Below are 17914 nucleotides of genomic sequence, written 5' to 3'. Positions count from 1 at the left end.
TACATTTTTCAAATAACTCTCGGGGGTCTGTCCTCAGGTTGTCCTCCCCAAGCTGCTTTTGTGCAGAAAAGGGAGGAACAAGATTAAATAGGGGTTATGTAGAGTACCTTTTCCTGCCTTCCACAAGTGAAAAAGTTATCTTAGCTGAATTATTTAAAGATGATCTGAGTAAAAGATTCAAGCAGCATATTTCCCTTCTGAAAATGTGTCGGATGAAAAACCTGAAGGAATTAATCACTGAACTTTATGTTCTACATAAGAGGTCAGAGCCAACAATTGTCTCTTTGCTTATTAATGATGTAATTATCAGTTTCCAGTAACAGAGTACTGGGATTCAAAGCCTCTTTAATCCATGACTATTTAATTCAAATGACATTGGTTCGGTGAAAGATACCACTTTTCCAAAACTGGTATTTTTTAATTACTGGAATGTGGAAACTGCTGACTGGATATGATTTTCTCTAAATTTCTTTGATTTTTTCACATGTTTTTTCTCATATATTACTACCAGATTCACTAGCTATCCTGATGTTGATTTAAAACACATGGTGGCATTAATATGAAAGGGCTCAAGAGAACTTACAGGTCTTAGGTTGGATCCAGACTTGGATGTACTTAGAACAATCTCACAGAAATCAATGGGACTAGTATTCCCATTTATTTCAATGGTGGTTAAATGTTGGGGCTTTCTTTTTCCATCAGAGAAATTCCATCCACATGTTATACTTTTCTTGCCAGGAGGGCAGAAATATAGTAACGTCCGATTTTGAGACACACACACCCCTCCCAATTTGATAAAAACTTTGAGGAGACTTAAGATTTGCATCACCTTATTAAAACTGAGTAAAATTGATTTATATGCATTTTTAAAACTAGGGCACATAAGTGTCTGTATTTAGTGGACAAAAGGCACAGCTTGCAAGGAACATACTTCAGACTTGTGGAATCTAGTTTTGGTTTTTTAAGTAGATCTCCAAGATTCACCAGCCAGGACTTGGTCCAAAAAGCACATACTTAGAATTTAAGATTTCTTGAGTTCCAGAAATTTTCCCTATGTCTCAGAATTCCATGCAATACACAGTCCTTATACACAGGCCAGGGACTAATTTTGTTGCTGTTATTATTACACAATTTGGAATCAGAAATACTTACAAAGCTTCAGCAAATCAACCAGAGATTTACTCTCAATAGATCCAGACATGTTATGAACCCCAAAAGGTTCCTGTTCTTTTATGTAGAGTGCTCAAGGAATATCAAGGAAGTTTAGATCAATGAGACACTTTAGAGAACAAATTTGGTTTTAACACCATTCATGTAACATTTATTGAAATACAATCACCATAGAATCACATCAGAATCACATCAAGAGAGAGTTCTCATGCATGCATTCCAAACATTCACACATACTCACAGGCTTTCTCCCGCGAAGATGATCAGCTTTCCCGAGAAAGTGTGGACATTCCCATTGCCGCAGATTAGGAAGCATGCATAATCTTGGGGTCCCCAGCATTTATAGGCCAAAGTCATTTTTTTCTTTTTAATGAACATTCTGTTCTATTCTTGTGGGTTCAAGACATCCACATTCCAGACCATATGACTTATGAGGTACCTCCTTACACACTCCTTACAGTCTTTGCTGCACACCTCATTGTCCACTGTTGTTCAGCTATGCCTTACTGCTTCCTCGCTTCGCATGCCAAGTCCGACCCATATCATGCTTTGTGTGAACTCCATGTTGGTTCTTCAGGCCTGTTTCTTCTGCTCTTCTCCATTCACACATTCATTCCTTACAGACATATCTTCTGGCAATTCCTCCACCATATCTTCAGCTGTTAGAATAAAGGTAGAAAATGGGGCCTGATCCCATCAGTATTTTCATAGCCATTCTGTGGAGAAAACAATATTTTAAAAACACATCTGTCATTTTTGCCCTTTCTGAATCAGATCCTTTGAAATCATGAGATTTAACAAACAGTGCATGGATCAGTTGTTTTGTTGGACAATCAAGCTTCCTTAGGTTAAGCATCACATTCTGTCAGGAGAGAACTGCTGGGGGCTTCATGAGAGCAGTATGTGAGGTTTCAGTGGTCTGAGCCAGAACCAAAAATAAATAGGGCCACCGGCTCTCTTTTTTTACCCCACTTTCTTTCTTTATTCACTCCTTCAGTTTTAATCTCTTCCCAGCAGCTCCCAACTTGGAAAAGTTACTGCATTGGGCTGCACTTCTTTGGACTCCTTGAATTAGAGCATTACACTAATGTGGGTTTTTAAAGTATTCATAGATGGACAAAATGCAAGCAAATATCAGTTTCTAACACGTGAGGTTGTGTTTTAAGCACCTTGGTGTTCCTCTCACCACATGGTCTTTTTCAACTGTTTTAAATACTGATATACATGTAAATCTCACACAGTAGTGCTGTTTAGGGCTGGTCCATGAGGTCATGAAGAGTCGGAAATGACTGAACGAATGAACAAGTGCTGTTTAGTTTGATGTGCAGACTTTCATAAGCATTTTTGGTTTGTTTGCAAAGCCTCTGATTGTTTTTTAATGCATAGCAACATGCACTTGGCAGCATTTGGTGTTACTAATGTAGTTATATGCTGAGTGATAAATCATTACAACTCTGGCAGCCAACTGTTAGACTCTGATGGCAATCACCATTGATAATGAGTTTCAGGCATCCAGGTCTGTCCAATAAATCCCACTGTTAAAATAATTGATAGCAGCATGCACACTCAAATAAAGAGAGTTTGAAAATGCATGCAGAGTATGGCATGTCCCAACAGGCCCTTAGAATTTTCCATGGGATTATTCATTCTTTCTGGCAGCACTTTTCAAAGCAGCAAGTGGAAGATCCCAGAAAAATGCAGACACTTATCTCAATGTCTGTTTGTAACCATATCTCTCCTGTCCTGGCATACTGTCAAAAACACAGAGAAAACTTGGAAATATTTGAGGGATTACAATTCACCAAACCCTAGACAGTATGGTTATTCTTCTTGGCAATTCAGATTGATTTTCTTCAACCTATATGTCCTCTAGATGTGTTATCAAAGAGAGTCCAAAATGCAGGCAACTTTGTTGATCCATATACATATTGCATATATACACACCACCAAAAGTCATTAATATATAGCATAATGCCATATTTATTAAAAATCTGGATGACAAGAATATTTGTATTTACTGAATGTTGGGAAGAGCTGCAAATGAGGAAGGGTGAGGAGAAGAGCCTTTCAACCAGAAATCAGAGAGACTAATACATCTTTCTGGTACCTTAGGTTTCAGACTGCCACTCAACCTTGAAACTAACTGGATGTCCTTAGACTACTTATTATCTCTCAAATAAACTTACCTCACACTGTTGGGGAGATAAAGAAAGGAAAGGAGAGCTATACATGCAAAAATAATATCCCCTAGTAATGGAAAATATTCATTTTACGCCCGAAAAAGTGTAAAAATATGCTTCTGATGAGGGAAATCTTGGAATAACAACTGTTCACAGCTCAAGACTTATTCTGTGCAAAATCTGCTGATGTGTACAAAAATGGCATTTCCTTCTTAGGAGACTGTGCAGAAATGCTGCTTTGTGCAGAAAGACCCATGTATGGATTTTACACATAGTTAATCCTCAGCAACAGCATTTTCTGTGTAGAAAAATGGTATTTGTTGTACAGAAATACTATGTTCAGTGCAGAAAGGGCTGTAAATAAGTAACCACTATAGCATTTATGCATAGAAAATTATGCAAAAAAAAACATTACTTCCCAAGCAGAAAATGTTGTTTTTAAAGGAAATTATAGGCAAATCTTGCACAGATTAGTCCCAAACCATGGATGCTTCTCAAAAACGGCAGTTTTCAAAGATCTTCACAGTGTGAAGAAATATTCCAAAATAGATTTGTTACATCCCTTGAGGATGAATTTACCAAAGAATTACATCCCTAGCCAATGGTATGGTCCCATCCTATTCTGGCCTTGCAAGAGTTTCACTGATGGTTTCCCTGTCAGTAGGTCAGAGAATATGGCCTAGGGCTTTATCCAAATTTTAGTAGAACTCTCCAAAATACTCAACCTATTTAGACAGAATAGGGTTCATGTGCTGTCATGCTCTGGGCCTGTGCAAAAGACTGTAGACAGGACGTGTTTACTGTGTGTCCAACGGGATGCCGGGGCTGCCTCAGATAAGAAGCCTTAGGATTTCCTTAAACAGAGACTTTAGATTGCTTAAAGGTTCAACAAAGTTCTTTATTATTGTCTTCAATAATTCACAACTACTTCAAGGCTTTCTTAATCAACTGGTGGCTTTCAATCTTGCACACAGTGGGCAGGCAACTCTCTTAATGGACTGTTTCTTTACTATCGGGGAAATCCTTAACTTCTATCTGGGCAGTCTGTCCTAGGCCCTGCTGGCGTGGAGCCCCTACACCCGGTACCAACTGCTTCTGGCTGCCGCGAGTGGCCCTTACCAACAGAGTCCTTTGTAGACTTTCCGTTCCCAGCAATGGCTGGCTGTAGCACTGTATTCCCCAGCCAAGCTGTAAAAGATGAAGCTTTCTTCAGGAGGACCTAATGTACGTCCTGTACGAAGACTTCTCTGTGTGGACTGACCTAAAATGGCTCCTTTTCCCTCCCAAAACCCAAAAGGGGGCGGAACTAGGGAACCTAACAATGACAGACGGGTCATTGACCCAATAACTGCAAATCAAGGAAAGCCACCTAATTGCAAATGCATAGAACTTTAAAATACATGCTAACATTCAATAAAAGAAAAGGAAGTTGGAGCTCCTGGTACGGCCGTGCCAGAACAGTTCAGTACCTTGGATAGCTTCTTTAACATTTGGACTAAATCACAGAACTTCTCTGGATTTCCTGAAGCTAAAATCCTCTTTAGCCTATGCCATAAACAGATATAGCAAGATGCAGGACTGCCATAGGGAGAAGTAAGGGAGAGAAGATGACACAGATAGTTAGGGATAGTCTCAGCGCTTTCTCCATTAAACACGCATCTCATCAGCAAAGGCATAATAAGGAGAGCCAACATGACTTATAGTGTATTCTGAACAGAGACATTTTGTTGCCCAAGATAGCAACCCTAACCCAATCTCAACCAAGCCAAGCTGACCAGTACCCACAACTGTCAAAAGTATTTTGGCCGCTGAGGTAGAAAACAATATGTGGCGCCTCTTTCTTGAATTAGATTAAATAATTCACTGTTCTTTCATGACACTCAAAGTCAGGTATTTGTGCTGCTTGTCTGACTTGACCTAAGAGCAGGGCCAGCTCTACCCAGTGTGAACAGCTTAGCCTTAGATTAAGATTTGAGACAGAAGGCAGAATTCAGCTTTAGGCCTCACTAGAAAAACAAGTTGGGAATGAGAGTGAATTGTGTAGCTGCCGTATATTTAGCAACAAGTGATTTTCCCACTCCCACCAATCATGTGAAACAGAACATCTTCTGCCTTTACAATTGCAAAATGACACTGCCATTTCCCCCTTCATACTTAAAAAGGAGTCCTCCGGGGGAATGAGCTGTTTGTTTAGATCTACATTCCCTTTAATATGAAATGCAGGTTTGTAAAGGATTTGTCATCACTACAATAGAGGTGTGTGACACACAACAATAGCCAGGAAGACTGGGAGTAAAGCAGACAAGAAGATGAAAAGCAGGCCTGAGATGATGACAGTCCTCAAGAGTTTTACATGACAGGGCAGGATAAGGATACAAAGATTAACTTGAGAATAGTTAGGGCTCTGAAACGGAAGCCATCTGTGAAGATTTTCTGCCCTGGCTACACAATGCCGTTGGTGAAATGTGTAGGAGTGACTGAGAGATACTGTGATACTGTGTTATCTGGCTGACATTCTGTGTGCATGTGGGGATGGTAGCAATGTAGGAAGATGATTTGTGTAGGTTTCTGTCCTCCCACCCCTGTTTATAGGCACAGGGATTTCCTTGGCAGTTCTAGTAAAGGCTTTCTGTCCTTTGCAGGTAGAATTGATGAGGGACTGTTCAAAGAGGATGGTGAGTCACATAGAAGAGTGGGAGTGAGAAATCGTTAGAAACTGTCAGACCAGTGGCTATGAAGAATGTTTGCTGGCCTGGATTCAGCCACCAGTACAGATTGGATCTTTTGCAGTTCTCCAAAGAGATGTTTTCATAAAAACGGGCTTGTTTATGGGAATACATAAACGGGCTTGTTTATGGGAGCCCAAACAAATATTGATTTCCTTTTGCTAAAACCAGCATTTCATTTAAAAAAATAATTTAACAAACTCCAGTAGGTTCACATAGACTCTGAATAATCGAACTGAGCAAGAAAGAGGGATAGTTAAAGCATATAATCTGCACACCAGAATTCGAATTCAAAGACACTTTGAATCTTCCTAAATTCCTGTGTGGAACAGCAGTTGTCTCTACAGATGTTTCACTCCATATAGACCAGTGGTTCTCAACCTGTGGGTCCCCAGGTTGCTGTGCTTTATGATGAGCCCTCGGTATCCCCTTATATACCTTACAGGCCTGGGGACATAAATTAGAGCCTGGGAATAGTTTTCCCAGAGCTACTACTTTCCTTTATGACTGAGGGACCATAAAAGTATGGAAATAATTACAGACCCATTGAAAGCTTGTCTTTATAAAATAGTTATAATTTGCAATACAGTGTTCCATCATTTATCACAAGTGATCTGTTCCAGGACCACCCACAATAAGTGAAATACTGTGAAGTAAGAATGATCCCTCCCTCCCCCCCCCCTCACTTCACCTTCTCTTTCCTCTCCTCTTTCCCCTCCCTTCCTCCCTCCCTCAGGTACCTATGCCACCCTCCCCTGGCAAGAGGGACACTTTTGCCTGTGCAGCCCTCCTCCTCCTCGCCTTCCCTTCCTCCTTCTTTGCCTTCCTTTCTCTGCCACTTTTCTTCCTGAGGCTGTGGTAGAAAGAAGAGGAGGAAGAAGAAGATTCTGGGGCTGGGGAGGAAACAGAGGGAGCCACTGGAGCTGCTGCCCCTAGGGCAGACAGGGGCAAAAAAGTCCAGAGCAAAGAGCTGGCTGGGTTGCATTGGGCTGCCACCAGAGGAGATCTGGCTGAAGTGCGGAAGCTCCTGCAGAAGCAGCACGACCTGAGCAAGAGGGACAAGAGGAGGGAAAGTGGCAGAAGAAGGAATTGTTCCTCTCACTTGGGTCGTGCTACTTCTGTAAGAGCTGTTGCACTTCAGCCAGGTCTCATTCAGCAGCAACCTGAGCAAGAGAACAAGAGGAGGGAAAGCGACAGAGGAAGGAATTGTCCCTCTCGCTCAGGTCGCCGCCGGAGGAGACCTGGCTGAAGTGTGGCAACTCCTGCAGAAGCAGCACAACCCGAGCAAGAGGGACAATAGGAGGGAAAGCAGCACTCTCGCTCGAGTCATGCTGCTTCTGCAGGGGCTGCTGCACTTCAGCCAGGTCTTCTCCACTGGTGGCCCAGTGCAGCCTGGCCAGCTCTTTGCTCCGGACTTTTTTGCTCCGGGCTTTTTTGGTTCTTGCTTCAAGCCATATCCTGGTCAAGTTTTGCTTTGAGTCTTGGGGATTTTACCATGAATTCAAGCTCATGTATTGTTCTTTGATTCTTGGATTACTCAAGTTGATGTTTTATTTATTTATTTATTTATTTATTTACTTTATTTGTATACCGCTCTTCTCAGCCCTTAGGCGACTCAGAGCGGTTTTATTCCTTGTCTTTTGGATTATTCAAGCTCATGATTTTCCCTATTCCTTGGATTTATGTTCATGCTTTAACCTTTGCATTGGAGATTTATCTCTGGCTTTTATCTTACCTATTTGGATTTTTTACTCATTTACTGTGTGTGCTTTTTCAACAAACTGTTTATTTCTACTTTTGGCTTCCTGGTGAGTGCTTAAGCAAGGTGAACCCTAGCTGAGGAGCAAGAAAGGGTTGTTTTTGGTTCTTTTATTTCAGGGCCCAAAAATCAGACCATTAAGGAGGGGGTTATCAACCACTGGCTCCCTTTCCCTGTGTGCATTCTTCTTATCTTGCACCTGCTGTTCCTACTATAGAGTAAGAGGCACTTGGCTGTAGGCACTGGCAGGCACACGGGCTTTCCGGGCCTGCCTGCACACCCCACCACACATGCATTCACCTTGGAAAGAGAATGAGTACGTGGCACCTGCAGCCAAGCTCCAGGTCTGCCTGCACGCCCTGCCATACATACCCCGCCACACTCTTTGAGATAGTGTGTGTGTGGCAGGGTGAGTAGGCAGGCCTGGAGCTCATCTGCAGGTCTACCTGCCTGCATGCCCCACTACACATGCACTCTCTTTCCAAGGCAAGGAGGCAAGTTCAGAAGCACTTGAAAGCAGGCTGTAGGAAGGCTTTCGTTTTGAGCAGATTTTCGCATGGAGAGAGCGCTTCCCATTTCAAGCTTCCAAATAAATGGAAGACATGAAAGAAATGGTAGGAACTAATTTTGCGCACGTGTCTAATGGCTAGTGTTTTCCTGAAGCATTTTGCAACATCCTATGGAATCCAGGGACTTGCCGTTTAGGGAGAGGCATTTGAACAGCTAGAGAACTCTAGTGCCTCGCCTCACCAAACCACAAACCCAGAATTCCAAAGGAGTTTGCCATGGCAAAGTACAAACATCATGCAATAAGTAAATAATGTGAAAAGAACCAAAGGTCTTCTTTATGCAAAGCATGACCTCATGTAACAATACTTTGGTGTAATATTTTGGCCATCCAGCTGACCTTTCCTTTCTCCCAGCTTTGTAGTAGTGCACCTGTCATTCAGTCTAGTAAGGAAGAGCAAGTGAAGAGAAACCTATAGATGTATGTGACAATATTAAACAATGTGCCTGAAGCAAAAAGGATGGTAACATTTTCAGGGTTTCTATTTCAGGTCAGTACCAATTCCTTCCCAAGGTGCTGAAGGTGCCTCCAGTCCAGGGGCTCCTTCTCAGACCAATGTGACCAGCAACCGGAGGCTGCAGCAGACACAGGCACAAGTGAATGAGGTGAGCTTAGTGTAAGGTATTTTATCTTTCCTTTATGAATTTCATAGCTGTGCATTACAAAATCCATTAACTGAGTCATCAACCATTATGCCAGTTTGGAATTTGCCACTGATTTGGCCTGATCAGTCATTAGCCCAGACCAAAAACATACACTGAAAGATAAAAAAAATAAGCATGTTAAAAATAACAATTCATTTTACAGAGGGGGAAAATCCACTCAGACCAAATATTTTTATCAAATGCATAATTTTAATTAGTCTTTTTATATATGCAGTCTCTTTTAAACTCTCTTTTGCTTGCAGAGTGAAGATGCAAGAAATTTAGAGAGAAAAGAAACCTCAGACAACCTACAAGGAGAATAATCAGACTTTCATTAGCCATGCATCCAAATAACAAAGGAAGCATGGCACAGACATAAATCTCTGGCCAGAATGATGACAGCTATGCCCAATTTTTCATGATCAGTTGTCAGCAATGGCCATTTCCTGCAGCTGCATCACATAGGCTCTAAGATCTAATAGAACAGCAGCAAATCTGTCTCCGTGATACATTTTCTGACAGTTACTGATGATGAGAAGAGATTAGGAAGTACATTAGCCCTACAATTGAAGCATTTTTCTTGGAAAACTTTATATTTTGGATATGTAAAGTTTGTCTGCAAAGTCAATGTGTTGCCACAATAGAAATATCCTTTAGGTGGCACTATATACCCATGCTATGGAACTTCATAAATTCAAGAGGAGAAGCATGTTTTGCTCTGTTTTGGATAAAAGTTCCTAACACAAAGAGTTAGATTTCACATATTAATTAAGGAAGGGCAATATGTCTCTATTTAATTACCTTCACTAATTCCATAAGCTCATCTTCCAGATACGGCTGGACTGCAACTCCTATCAACAGCCCAAGGGTGCTGCAGTTAAATAATCTTTGGAGAGCAACATGATCCCCATGTCTTTTATTGTTGCTATTAGTGCTGCTGTTGTGTGCCTTCAAGTTGTTTCCATCTTATGATGACTCTAAGGCAACCCTATTATGGGATTTTCTTGGCAATATTCATTCAGTTATTTTACCTTCCTCTGATGCTGAGAGAACATCAGTTGCCCACGTTGGGTTTCCATGACAAAGTAGGGCTTTGTGAACCCTGATCTCTTTAGGTCCCAGTACAACTCCCAAGCCACAATCTGGCTCTCATCTCTATGGTATAGCTGCATTTAAATGGTTGTGTGGTCTGTGACAATATGTAATGAGCCCCTACTCTTTGGAATGATGAAAATAGAGGGCTGAGCATTACAGATGGGAAGGAAATTGGTTCCAGATAGCTATGAAGTAAAGTGGGAAGAAATAAGTGGAAGGTAGTCTGATAGCCTTTTGTGCACCTCTGAAAGTAATAATAATAAATAATGATAACTTTATTTTTATCCCACCTCATCTCCCCAAGAGAACTCAGGGCAGCTTACAAGGCACATAGAACAGAGTAAATACATAAAATATATACAAAATAAACAAAAGCAACAAAACACCAAGTAACATGAAATTAAACAGTCACACTTAACATAGCACACTTCAGGATTAACATAACACACAGTACTATCCTTTTGTTAGATGTTTATATCAACCTGCCAATATTTAGTGAAGTCCTTCATAGTAAAACTCAGCTCAGCAGGAATTAAGCTTGCTTAGGAAATGTACTTGGCTATTTTTCACAGGGCAGTCCTTCTATAATCTAGAATTCTAAGACCCATCAGTGCAGAAATATCAATCTTTACAGCTCAGTGCAGAAAAAGATTGGAAAGCACCTACCTGAAATTCTGAAGAGCTATTTGTCTGATTAAGTAAGAATGTAAATCTTTGTATTGCTAATTCTCACAGAAAAGAACAAATAATATTATCATTTTATTTCATTGCTGGAAAAAGTCATTGACAATTACAGTTTTCATAGGCTCTTTGCTTGGGGTTTATTCTGTGCACAGAAAACTGCACTTTCTGTATGGAAAACAGCATTTCTGTGCCAAAAATAGCTTCTTACAGAGAAAAAAAAACCATATCTGCAGGAAATATGTTTTCTGTGAAGCACACCTGCAATCTACTAATATAATGCTATTTTCTGTGCAGTAAATGTAGCTTTCAGTTTTGTGACAGGTTTGCTAACAAATTGATTTCCAATTGCAGGTGGTGGACATAATGCGCGTCAATGTGGACAAAGTACTAGAAAGAGACCAGAAGCTTTCAGAGCTCGATAATCGTGCAGATGCATTGCAAGCTGGAGCATCACAATTTGAAACCAGTGCAGCTAAGCTGAAGAGGAAATACTGGTGGAAAAACTGTAAGGTAAAAGTATAGGATAGTAAAATAGGATCTTCAAGAGAAATATCAACTGAATTGTGTAGATTATAATCTTGTATGTATAACTGTATAGCCTCCAACATCTCATAAATAAAAACTGGGATGTGTGGGACTAAGTAACATCAGAGTATGATCAAAATAGCAAATGTTATTAATGAAGAAGGGAGCTAGAAGAGGCTGATGACATTCTCATTTTCCTGAGCCGACAGGCAAAGACAAGATTGCACTCCTCTCCTCCCTGTTGAGTTAACTACTTCTGCAATTAAAGAAGCTGGCAAAAAGGTACAATGTGAAGAAGAGAAAGAATATAGAATTATCCCTGTCTTTGTCTAATGATATATCCTCCAAATGTCCAATTTGGCAGAGACAAGTCAACTTAATCCTTTGCTGTCCCACTGTTTAAGTTGCTTTTAAAAGGTCCGAGTTTATGGGATCTTAGCTCTTTAAGAATCATGTGATTGTGTCTCCTATTTTGGAAGTTGTTGTCCATCAGCATCTGTAGGACTGTACAATTTCCAGTACTGAAATACAGATGCATTGCAAATGTCTGCATATCCTTAGGAGATTCTGATCGAATTTTTTTCTCTGTTCAATGAACCATAGAACTTTTTAAATCTGGTCCTATTACTGCATTGCTTGGTTTCATGAAAATATATTCATTGGGTCCATCATGGCATGAAAGCAACTAGTCTCAAGCAGTGAGCCCTTCTCTTAACTTCAATTTGGCTATGGTTCAAAAGTTTTGAAAGTTTTTGAAGCAGGTTGTACTATTGTTCCCAGAGCACACAGTTAAACATCATCCCAGTCAACTTGCCCATTGTAACTTTTCCAAGGGGTACCATGGATATTATGAGTTTATGCTTGAAAAGATAAATAGGGGTCTGTCAACCAAATTATCATGTACTGCCTCTGTCATACTAATGAAAGAAGAAAGTGAACTCTTGTCCTTTCAACAGCAGTGCTCTTGGAGAGTCTGGCATTGCTGCAGTACTTGTGTTAGAAGAGAAGCAGAATTTATTTATTTTATCTATTTACCATATTTGTTGAATGTATATCCTGTATTTCTCCCAATAAGCAACCCAAGGCATCTATATCTGTACAAATACAGATAAAGCTGAGCTCTGTTTTTCTTTATTCAACTCTCTTTTTAGATGATGATCATCTTGGGTGTTGTATGTGCCGTCATTCTTATCATAATTATAAGTGAGTAACCCTTTTTCATTTGACATCGTATAATTTCTTAGTAATAATGAGTGAATAAAGCATGAGGGGCAGCTGGAAGTTTTCATGACTGTTTGGTAGTGAACTTGGAAAGAAATTGGTTCTAGTCCTTTAGACAGCTTCTTTAAAGTTCAGACTAAAACCCAGAATGGATTCATGACCTCACTGGCACTGAAATCACCAGCTGCCAATATAAAGCATTCTATTGGGAACATTCCCTAACCTTAGAAATGCAAAATAATATATCCCCTGCGACGAAGGAAGAAATTGGTTTTTCAAAAGCTTTCAAGAGCTTTGTTTTCTCATCAGCAACAGGAAAATCCTTTTCATGATTAAGTGGAACACTTGCCTAATTATAAAGCACTTGGTCATCTTGAAACTAACAGTGACAGCAGGGTCAGTCATTACATTAGCTCCCTGTTATAAAATCTGGACAAAGCCCTTCTGATGTCTTGGTAAACATGGATTATGATACCTAATACTAGAAAAGCTCAAGAAAGGGCACGTTTTCTTCATAACAACATATTTATTTCAAAATTACAGATGTGTGTGTAACGCTTATATAAGCAGCACCTGCTACTGAGGGGTATAATCATTGTGGCTGAAACAATTATTCTTTTTTGCAAAGTGTGGGAGGGAATCATGCAGGCATCAAGATATTACTGGATTATAGTGTCCGGCATCCTCAGCCAGAATAAACAACATCTGACAGTTTGCAAGATTTCCATACCTACTGTAGAACAACCAATGAACTAGGAACAAAATATTACAGGTGTTTCATTTGGAGAATGAACTGGAAAAAATGTGCACAAGGTTACAGACTGAAGGTAATATATTAAGACCAATTTAGTTTGGTTGAAAAGTTCAGTGCTACCAGCACTGCAAAAGAGATGTGCAGATTGAGTATTCCTTATCCTAAATGCTGAATCTGCACTTCTCTTTTGCAGTGCTAAGAGCACTGAATTTTTAAACCTAAACTAGATTGATCTTAATATATTACCTTTTGTGAAAAGAGAAGTGTAGATTGATTATTCCTTATCCTAAATGCTGGCGCCCCCAGTGGCACAATGGGTTAAACCCATGTCAGTTTGAATCCAGGGAGTAAAGTGAGCTCCCATCTCAGCTCTAGCTTCCCATGCGGGGACATGGGAGAAGCCTCTTGCAGAATGCTGAAACATCAAACATCTGGATGTCCCCTGAGCAACATCTTTGCAGACGGCCAATTCTCTCACACCAGAAGCGACTTGCAGTTTCTCAAGTTGCTCTTGACACGAAGAAAAATTCCAAATACTTGGAATCGGAAGTGTTCCATATTTCAGATTTGTCTAGATTTTTTAATACTGACATATTAATAATGAGATTACTCAGAGATGATCCAAGTCTAAACATGAAATTTCATATACACCTTAGACACCTAGGCTGAAGATAATTTCATACACAGTGTTTTTAACAATTTTGTAAATGAAATACGTTTGCATACATTGAACTATCGGAAAGCAAAGGTGTCATTATCTGGTATTAATTTAGGTGTAGAGTATTTTGGATTGTGAAATTCAAGATAAGGGCTACTCAACCTTATATCTTAACAAACCTTAGAGACTAGGACATGAAGCAATGGCTTCAAATGACAGGAAAGGATATTCTACCTGAACATTAGGAAGAACTTCCTGACTGTGAGAGCTGTTCAGCAGTGGAACTCTCTGCCCTGGAGTGTAGTGGAATCTCCTTCTTTGGAGGAGATTCCACTTCTTCTTATAAGCAGAGACTGGATGGTCATTTCCTGCTTCTTGGCAGGTGGTTGGACTGGATGGCCCAAGAGATCTCTTCCAACTTTATGATTCTATGAAAACATGGACAGAAGAATTGAAATGTGTTTGTTTCACTGTTTAGTAGTCACATCTGTTTGCTGATTTGAAATCTGAAATATTGTTTTCCCCATTTTTTTCTTCCAGTTTATTTCTCCACCTAAAATACTGGTGACACATGGTTTGGCATGCCTTTGTTCATTCTGACCTGTTTTCTGATAATCCTCCTCATGAAACTTGCATTTTGATTCTTCGTGTCTTGGAGCTCTTACTTGGCAACAATATGTAAGAATTCAATACAGTGTTACTGTTGTTTTGCTTTATTTTATTTTTTTAGTATTACATTGTTCCTATAAGAAATTGTGCCAGCTGAATACTGCCAATATTGGTTTCTCACTGTGTCTTAAAATGTGCCCATGCTGACCTTCAAAAATTGTCAAAAGTCAAATTAATGTTTCTGAGACAAATATGAGGAGTCACAGAGCCTGTGCAAAAATGGTCATTGTCAATCAAGCTCAAACTAAAGTGAGTTTGCATACTGCACCTAATTTCAAAATTAAGTGCCTGTTGGGGGACAAAAATCTATTCGTTTCAAAATTGCAGTTCATCATAAAAGCTGACCCATCCACCAAATCTGGAGCCATTCGTGTTCAAGAAAGGAACCTTGTCCATCCTGATGTTGGACTCCAGTTTCTATCAAACCCAGCCAACATGGTGCTGGATACTGTCATCTAACAATGTCTGAGAGCCACATTTTCCACAACTGGTTTTGTCTAACTATACTGGTAGATGAAACCGGTATACTGGTTAGATGAAACCAGTATACCACATTAGTGTATGCAAACCACTTCTAAGAGCAGTATACCATAAGGAGCATTGCTGGAAGGTGGAAATATATGTAAACGGACCTCTGAAAAATATACAAGTAAGAGAGAAAAATAAGCAAAACCTGCTAATATGCTTCATTGCTTTGTGTTGTTATATTCTGTTTTTACAGAAAATGGCAGAAACCTAGAGCCTTAATTACATGGAAAGGTCACTTTGAAAGTTGCTACTGTTTATCTCATTTTGGTGGTGTGTCTTATTTACTTTGACTAGATTAAAAGAATAAATTAACAAAGAGCAAATGTGCCAGTGAACATGTCATATATTCTGAATTTTGAAAGAGTTTAATTTTTATGATGAAATAAGCATCTATGTTCCTCTGATTTAAACCTTGCTAGATAGGCCAATTTATATCCAAGAGAATATTTAGAAAATATATGTTAGATGAAGAATAATGTGACCTTTACACTCAGACTATAAGCACATAGGTAAAAATGCCTCTTCCTTTTACACAGACATATTCATATATTGTTATTCATTACTGACAAGTCAGCTGCAACTTATAGTGACTCTAATAATGACAGACCTCCAAAACACCCTGCCAATACCTGTTCTGCTCAGTTCTTGACTGAATCTACCCCACTGTAATGTAGGCTTCCTCTTTTCATAGTCTCTCTTCCCATTTACAGATTTGCATCCATTCACTAAGGGGTGCAAGTTTTACATAGGGAGAATGTAATAAAATGAACTTCTCCATTTTCCCATTTTGCTTCAGCATCAAACCAGATTAGTACTAAAATGTATTGAAACATTCCAGTAATTTTCAGCCTAATTTACTTATTTCCTGTCTGCTAGTTTGATAGCAATTAGCAAAGAATCATTGCTATGTGCCCCAAAGGAACCCACTGACTCACTGTTTTGCCATTGAAAATTAACACACTGAAGCCTGAGGAAAATGCTTGTATAAAGATGATTCAAGATGAAACTCAAGATTATATCACAATGAACCCCAAAAAGAAAGAATTGATTGCTTGGCACAAAGGACAACAAGTGTATCAGTCGCCAACTTTTCTCTATTACTGCTTTCTCCAAGATGAAGTTACAAGCGTTTGCAGCCGAACCATATGTGATTTTGGTGGCAGCAGTTATGAGAGTACTGAACACTTTCATTTTACTAGTCTGCCCCCTCCGCCAGCCTTCCCAAGTCTTTTCCCTAATGAATTTTAATCAAATCCCCAATATCCCAAGCTAGTGATGTGAATGCTGCAAATACAGTGATGAAAGAGGTTGTAATCCAACATATTCTCAGATATACATAATGCCCATTCTTGGTGCTTGAAATATATAGATATAGATATAGATATATGTATTATTTAGGATACACACTCATATACATATGTGTCAGACAAAAACAATGAGATATCTAACAGGGATGCTGTTAACGTGCGATGCATTCAGATCTGCCTGTATAAGACCTGGCAGCAATCTCTCTGTTCTCCAGCTGACTATTCCTGAAACTGTCTCTTCAAGAAATTTGTCTTCTGCCATTCATTACAGCAATTCATGACAACTGATTTCAGGAGGTTATTTTTTTCCCTTTATAAACAGAAAGACCACTACAATAAGCACCTGTGTACAGAAACAAAAGGAACTCAAGTCACTCTCTGTGGTGGCAGCTTCCCATTGAGGTGACATTTGAAAGGTTATATCTGTGAATGAAAAGGGGAAACTGTGGCAGTCCAATTACATGTGGCTTTGTGAGCGTAAACACCTAGTTACAAGGCCGTGAGTCACCGAGGCAGTAACCTCATTCTGTCATGAATGTTAACGTGCGCCACTTCTTCAGAAGTCAGTGAAAACCCAGTATGGCTTAATTGAGAGAAGACCCGTTGTTAACATATATCCTTGCTGATAACACTCAAATGATATTGTGGTGTAGTTAGACCAGAAGGGGAAAAGAGACATTACCTTTGACAACCAGTATACAGCTACATCAGATTTCTCTCTCATACCCCACTGGTCTATGGCAGTGGGTTGGTTCACATTTGAATCAATTTGGCAACAATGTTGTGGGGATTCTATGAGTTGTCATTCCAAAAGATACTTTCTCCAAGAGCTGCACTGCAATTAGCACAACTGGAGATCTACAATAACATCAATAGCAGCACTCCTGTCCAAGACTGAAACCTGATCCATGTAGTGCTATTTGAGGTTCAAAGAAGAGGTGAGTTTCTGGGCATGTTTCTTTTGTTTTTATCCTTCTGGGGCTTCTTCTGTTGAAAAGGAACTCACTAAACATCTCAGGCATCAAGCTAAAGAGAAGCTAATCTGTAACAAAAAACACTGGTTCATTTGATATAGAGATCAAGATTTTCAATCTCACTTTATACTACTACTACTACTACTACTGTTACTACTACTACTACTAATAATAATAATAATAATAATAATAATAATAATGCATATCCATATAATCCTAATTGGCTTTCACCATAAAATACAATAAATTGTTATGGACTCAGAATCCCACAATTTTGCCTCCAATTCATAGCTCCTGGAAATCTACTGACCCCAGCTCCTTGTCAGGCTGTATTCTTTCCATTTAATTTACTAATTAACATAATTTTGCACAATTGAATGATACTCTTGTTATGGCAGAACTACTGTTAATCTTTCAACGGATCTGATAAATGTTCTGTTTTGAGATGGATT

The 17914-nt window shown here is 39.5% G+C and overlaps 1 protein-coding gene across 1 annotated transcript in view; it reads left to right on the top strand.

Moving 5' to 3' along the window:
* Nucleotides 1-15497, top strand: part of LOC132770695 (vesicle-associated membrane protein 1-like) — a 32371-nt gene extending 16874 nt beyond the window's left edge. Inside the window, exons 2-5 of the mRNA XM_060767926.2 lie at nucleotides 8894-9008; nucleotides 11178-11336; nucleotides 12503-12554; nucleotides 14525-15497. Of these exons, the coding sequence (XP_060623909.2) occupies nucleotides 8894-9008; nucleotides 11178-11336; nucleotides 12503-12554; nucleotides 14525-14541 (343 nt within the window). The 3' untranslated portion in view covers nucleotides 14542-15497. The remainder of the gene's footprint in view (nucleotides 1-8893; nucleotides 9009-11177; nucleotides 11337-12502; nucleotides 12555-14524) is intronic.
* The last annotated feature ends 2417 nt before the right edge of the window (nucleotides 15498-17914 follow it).

The sequence above is a fragment of the Anolis sagrei genome, chromosome 3 (assembly GCF_037176765.1).
Source record: "Anolis sagrei isolate rAnoSag1 chromosome 3, rAnoSag1.mat, whole genome shotgun sequence".
Classification (NCBI taxonomy): domain Eukaryota; kingdom Metazoa; phylum Chordata; class Lepidosauria; order Squamata; family Dactyloidae; genus Anolis; species Anolis sagrei.
Note: the sequence above shows the minus strand (reverse complement) of the source record. Positions and strands in the feature narration are given on the sequence as shown.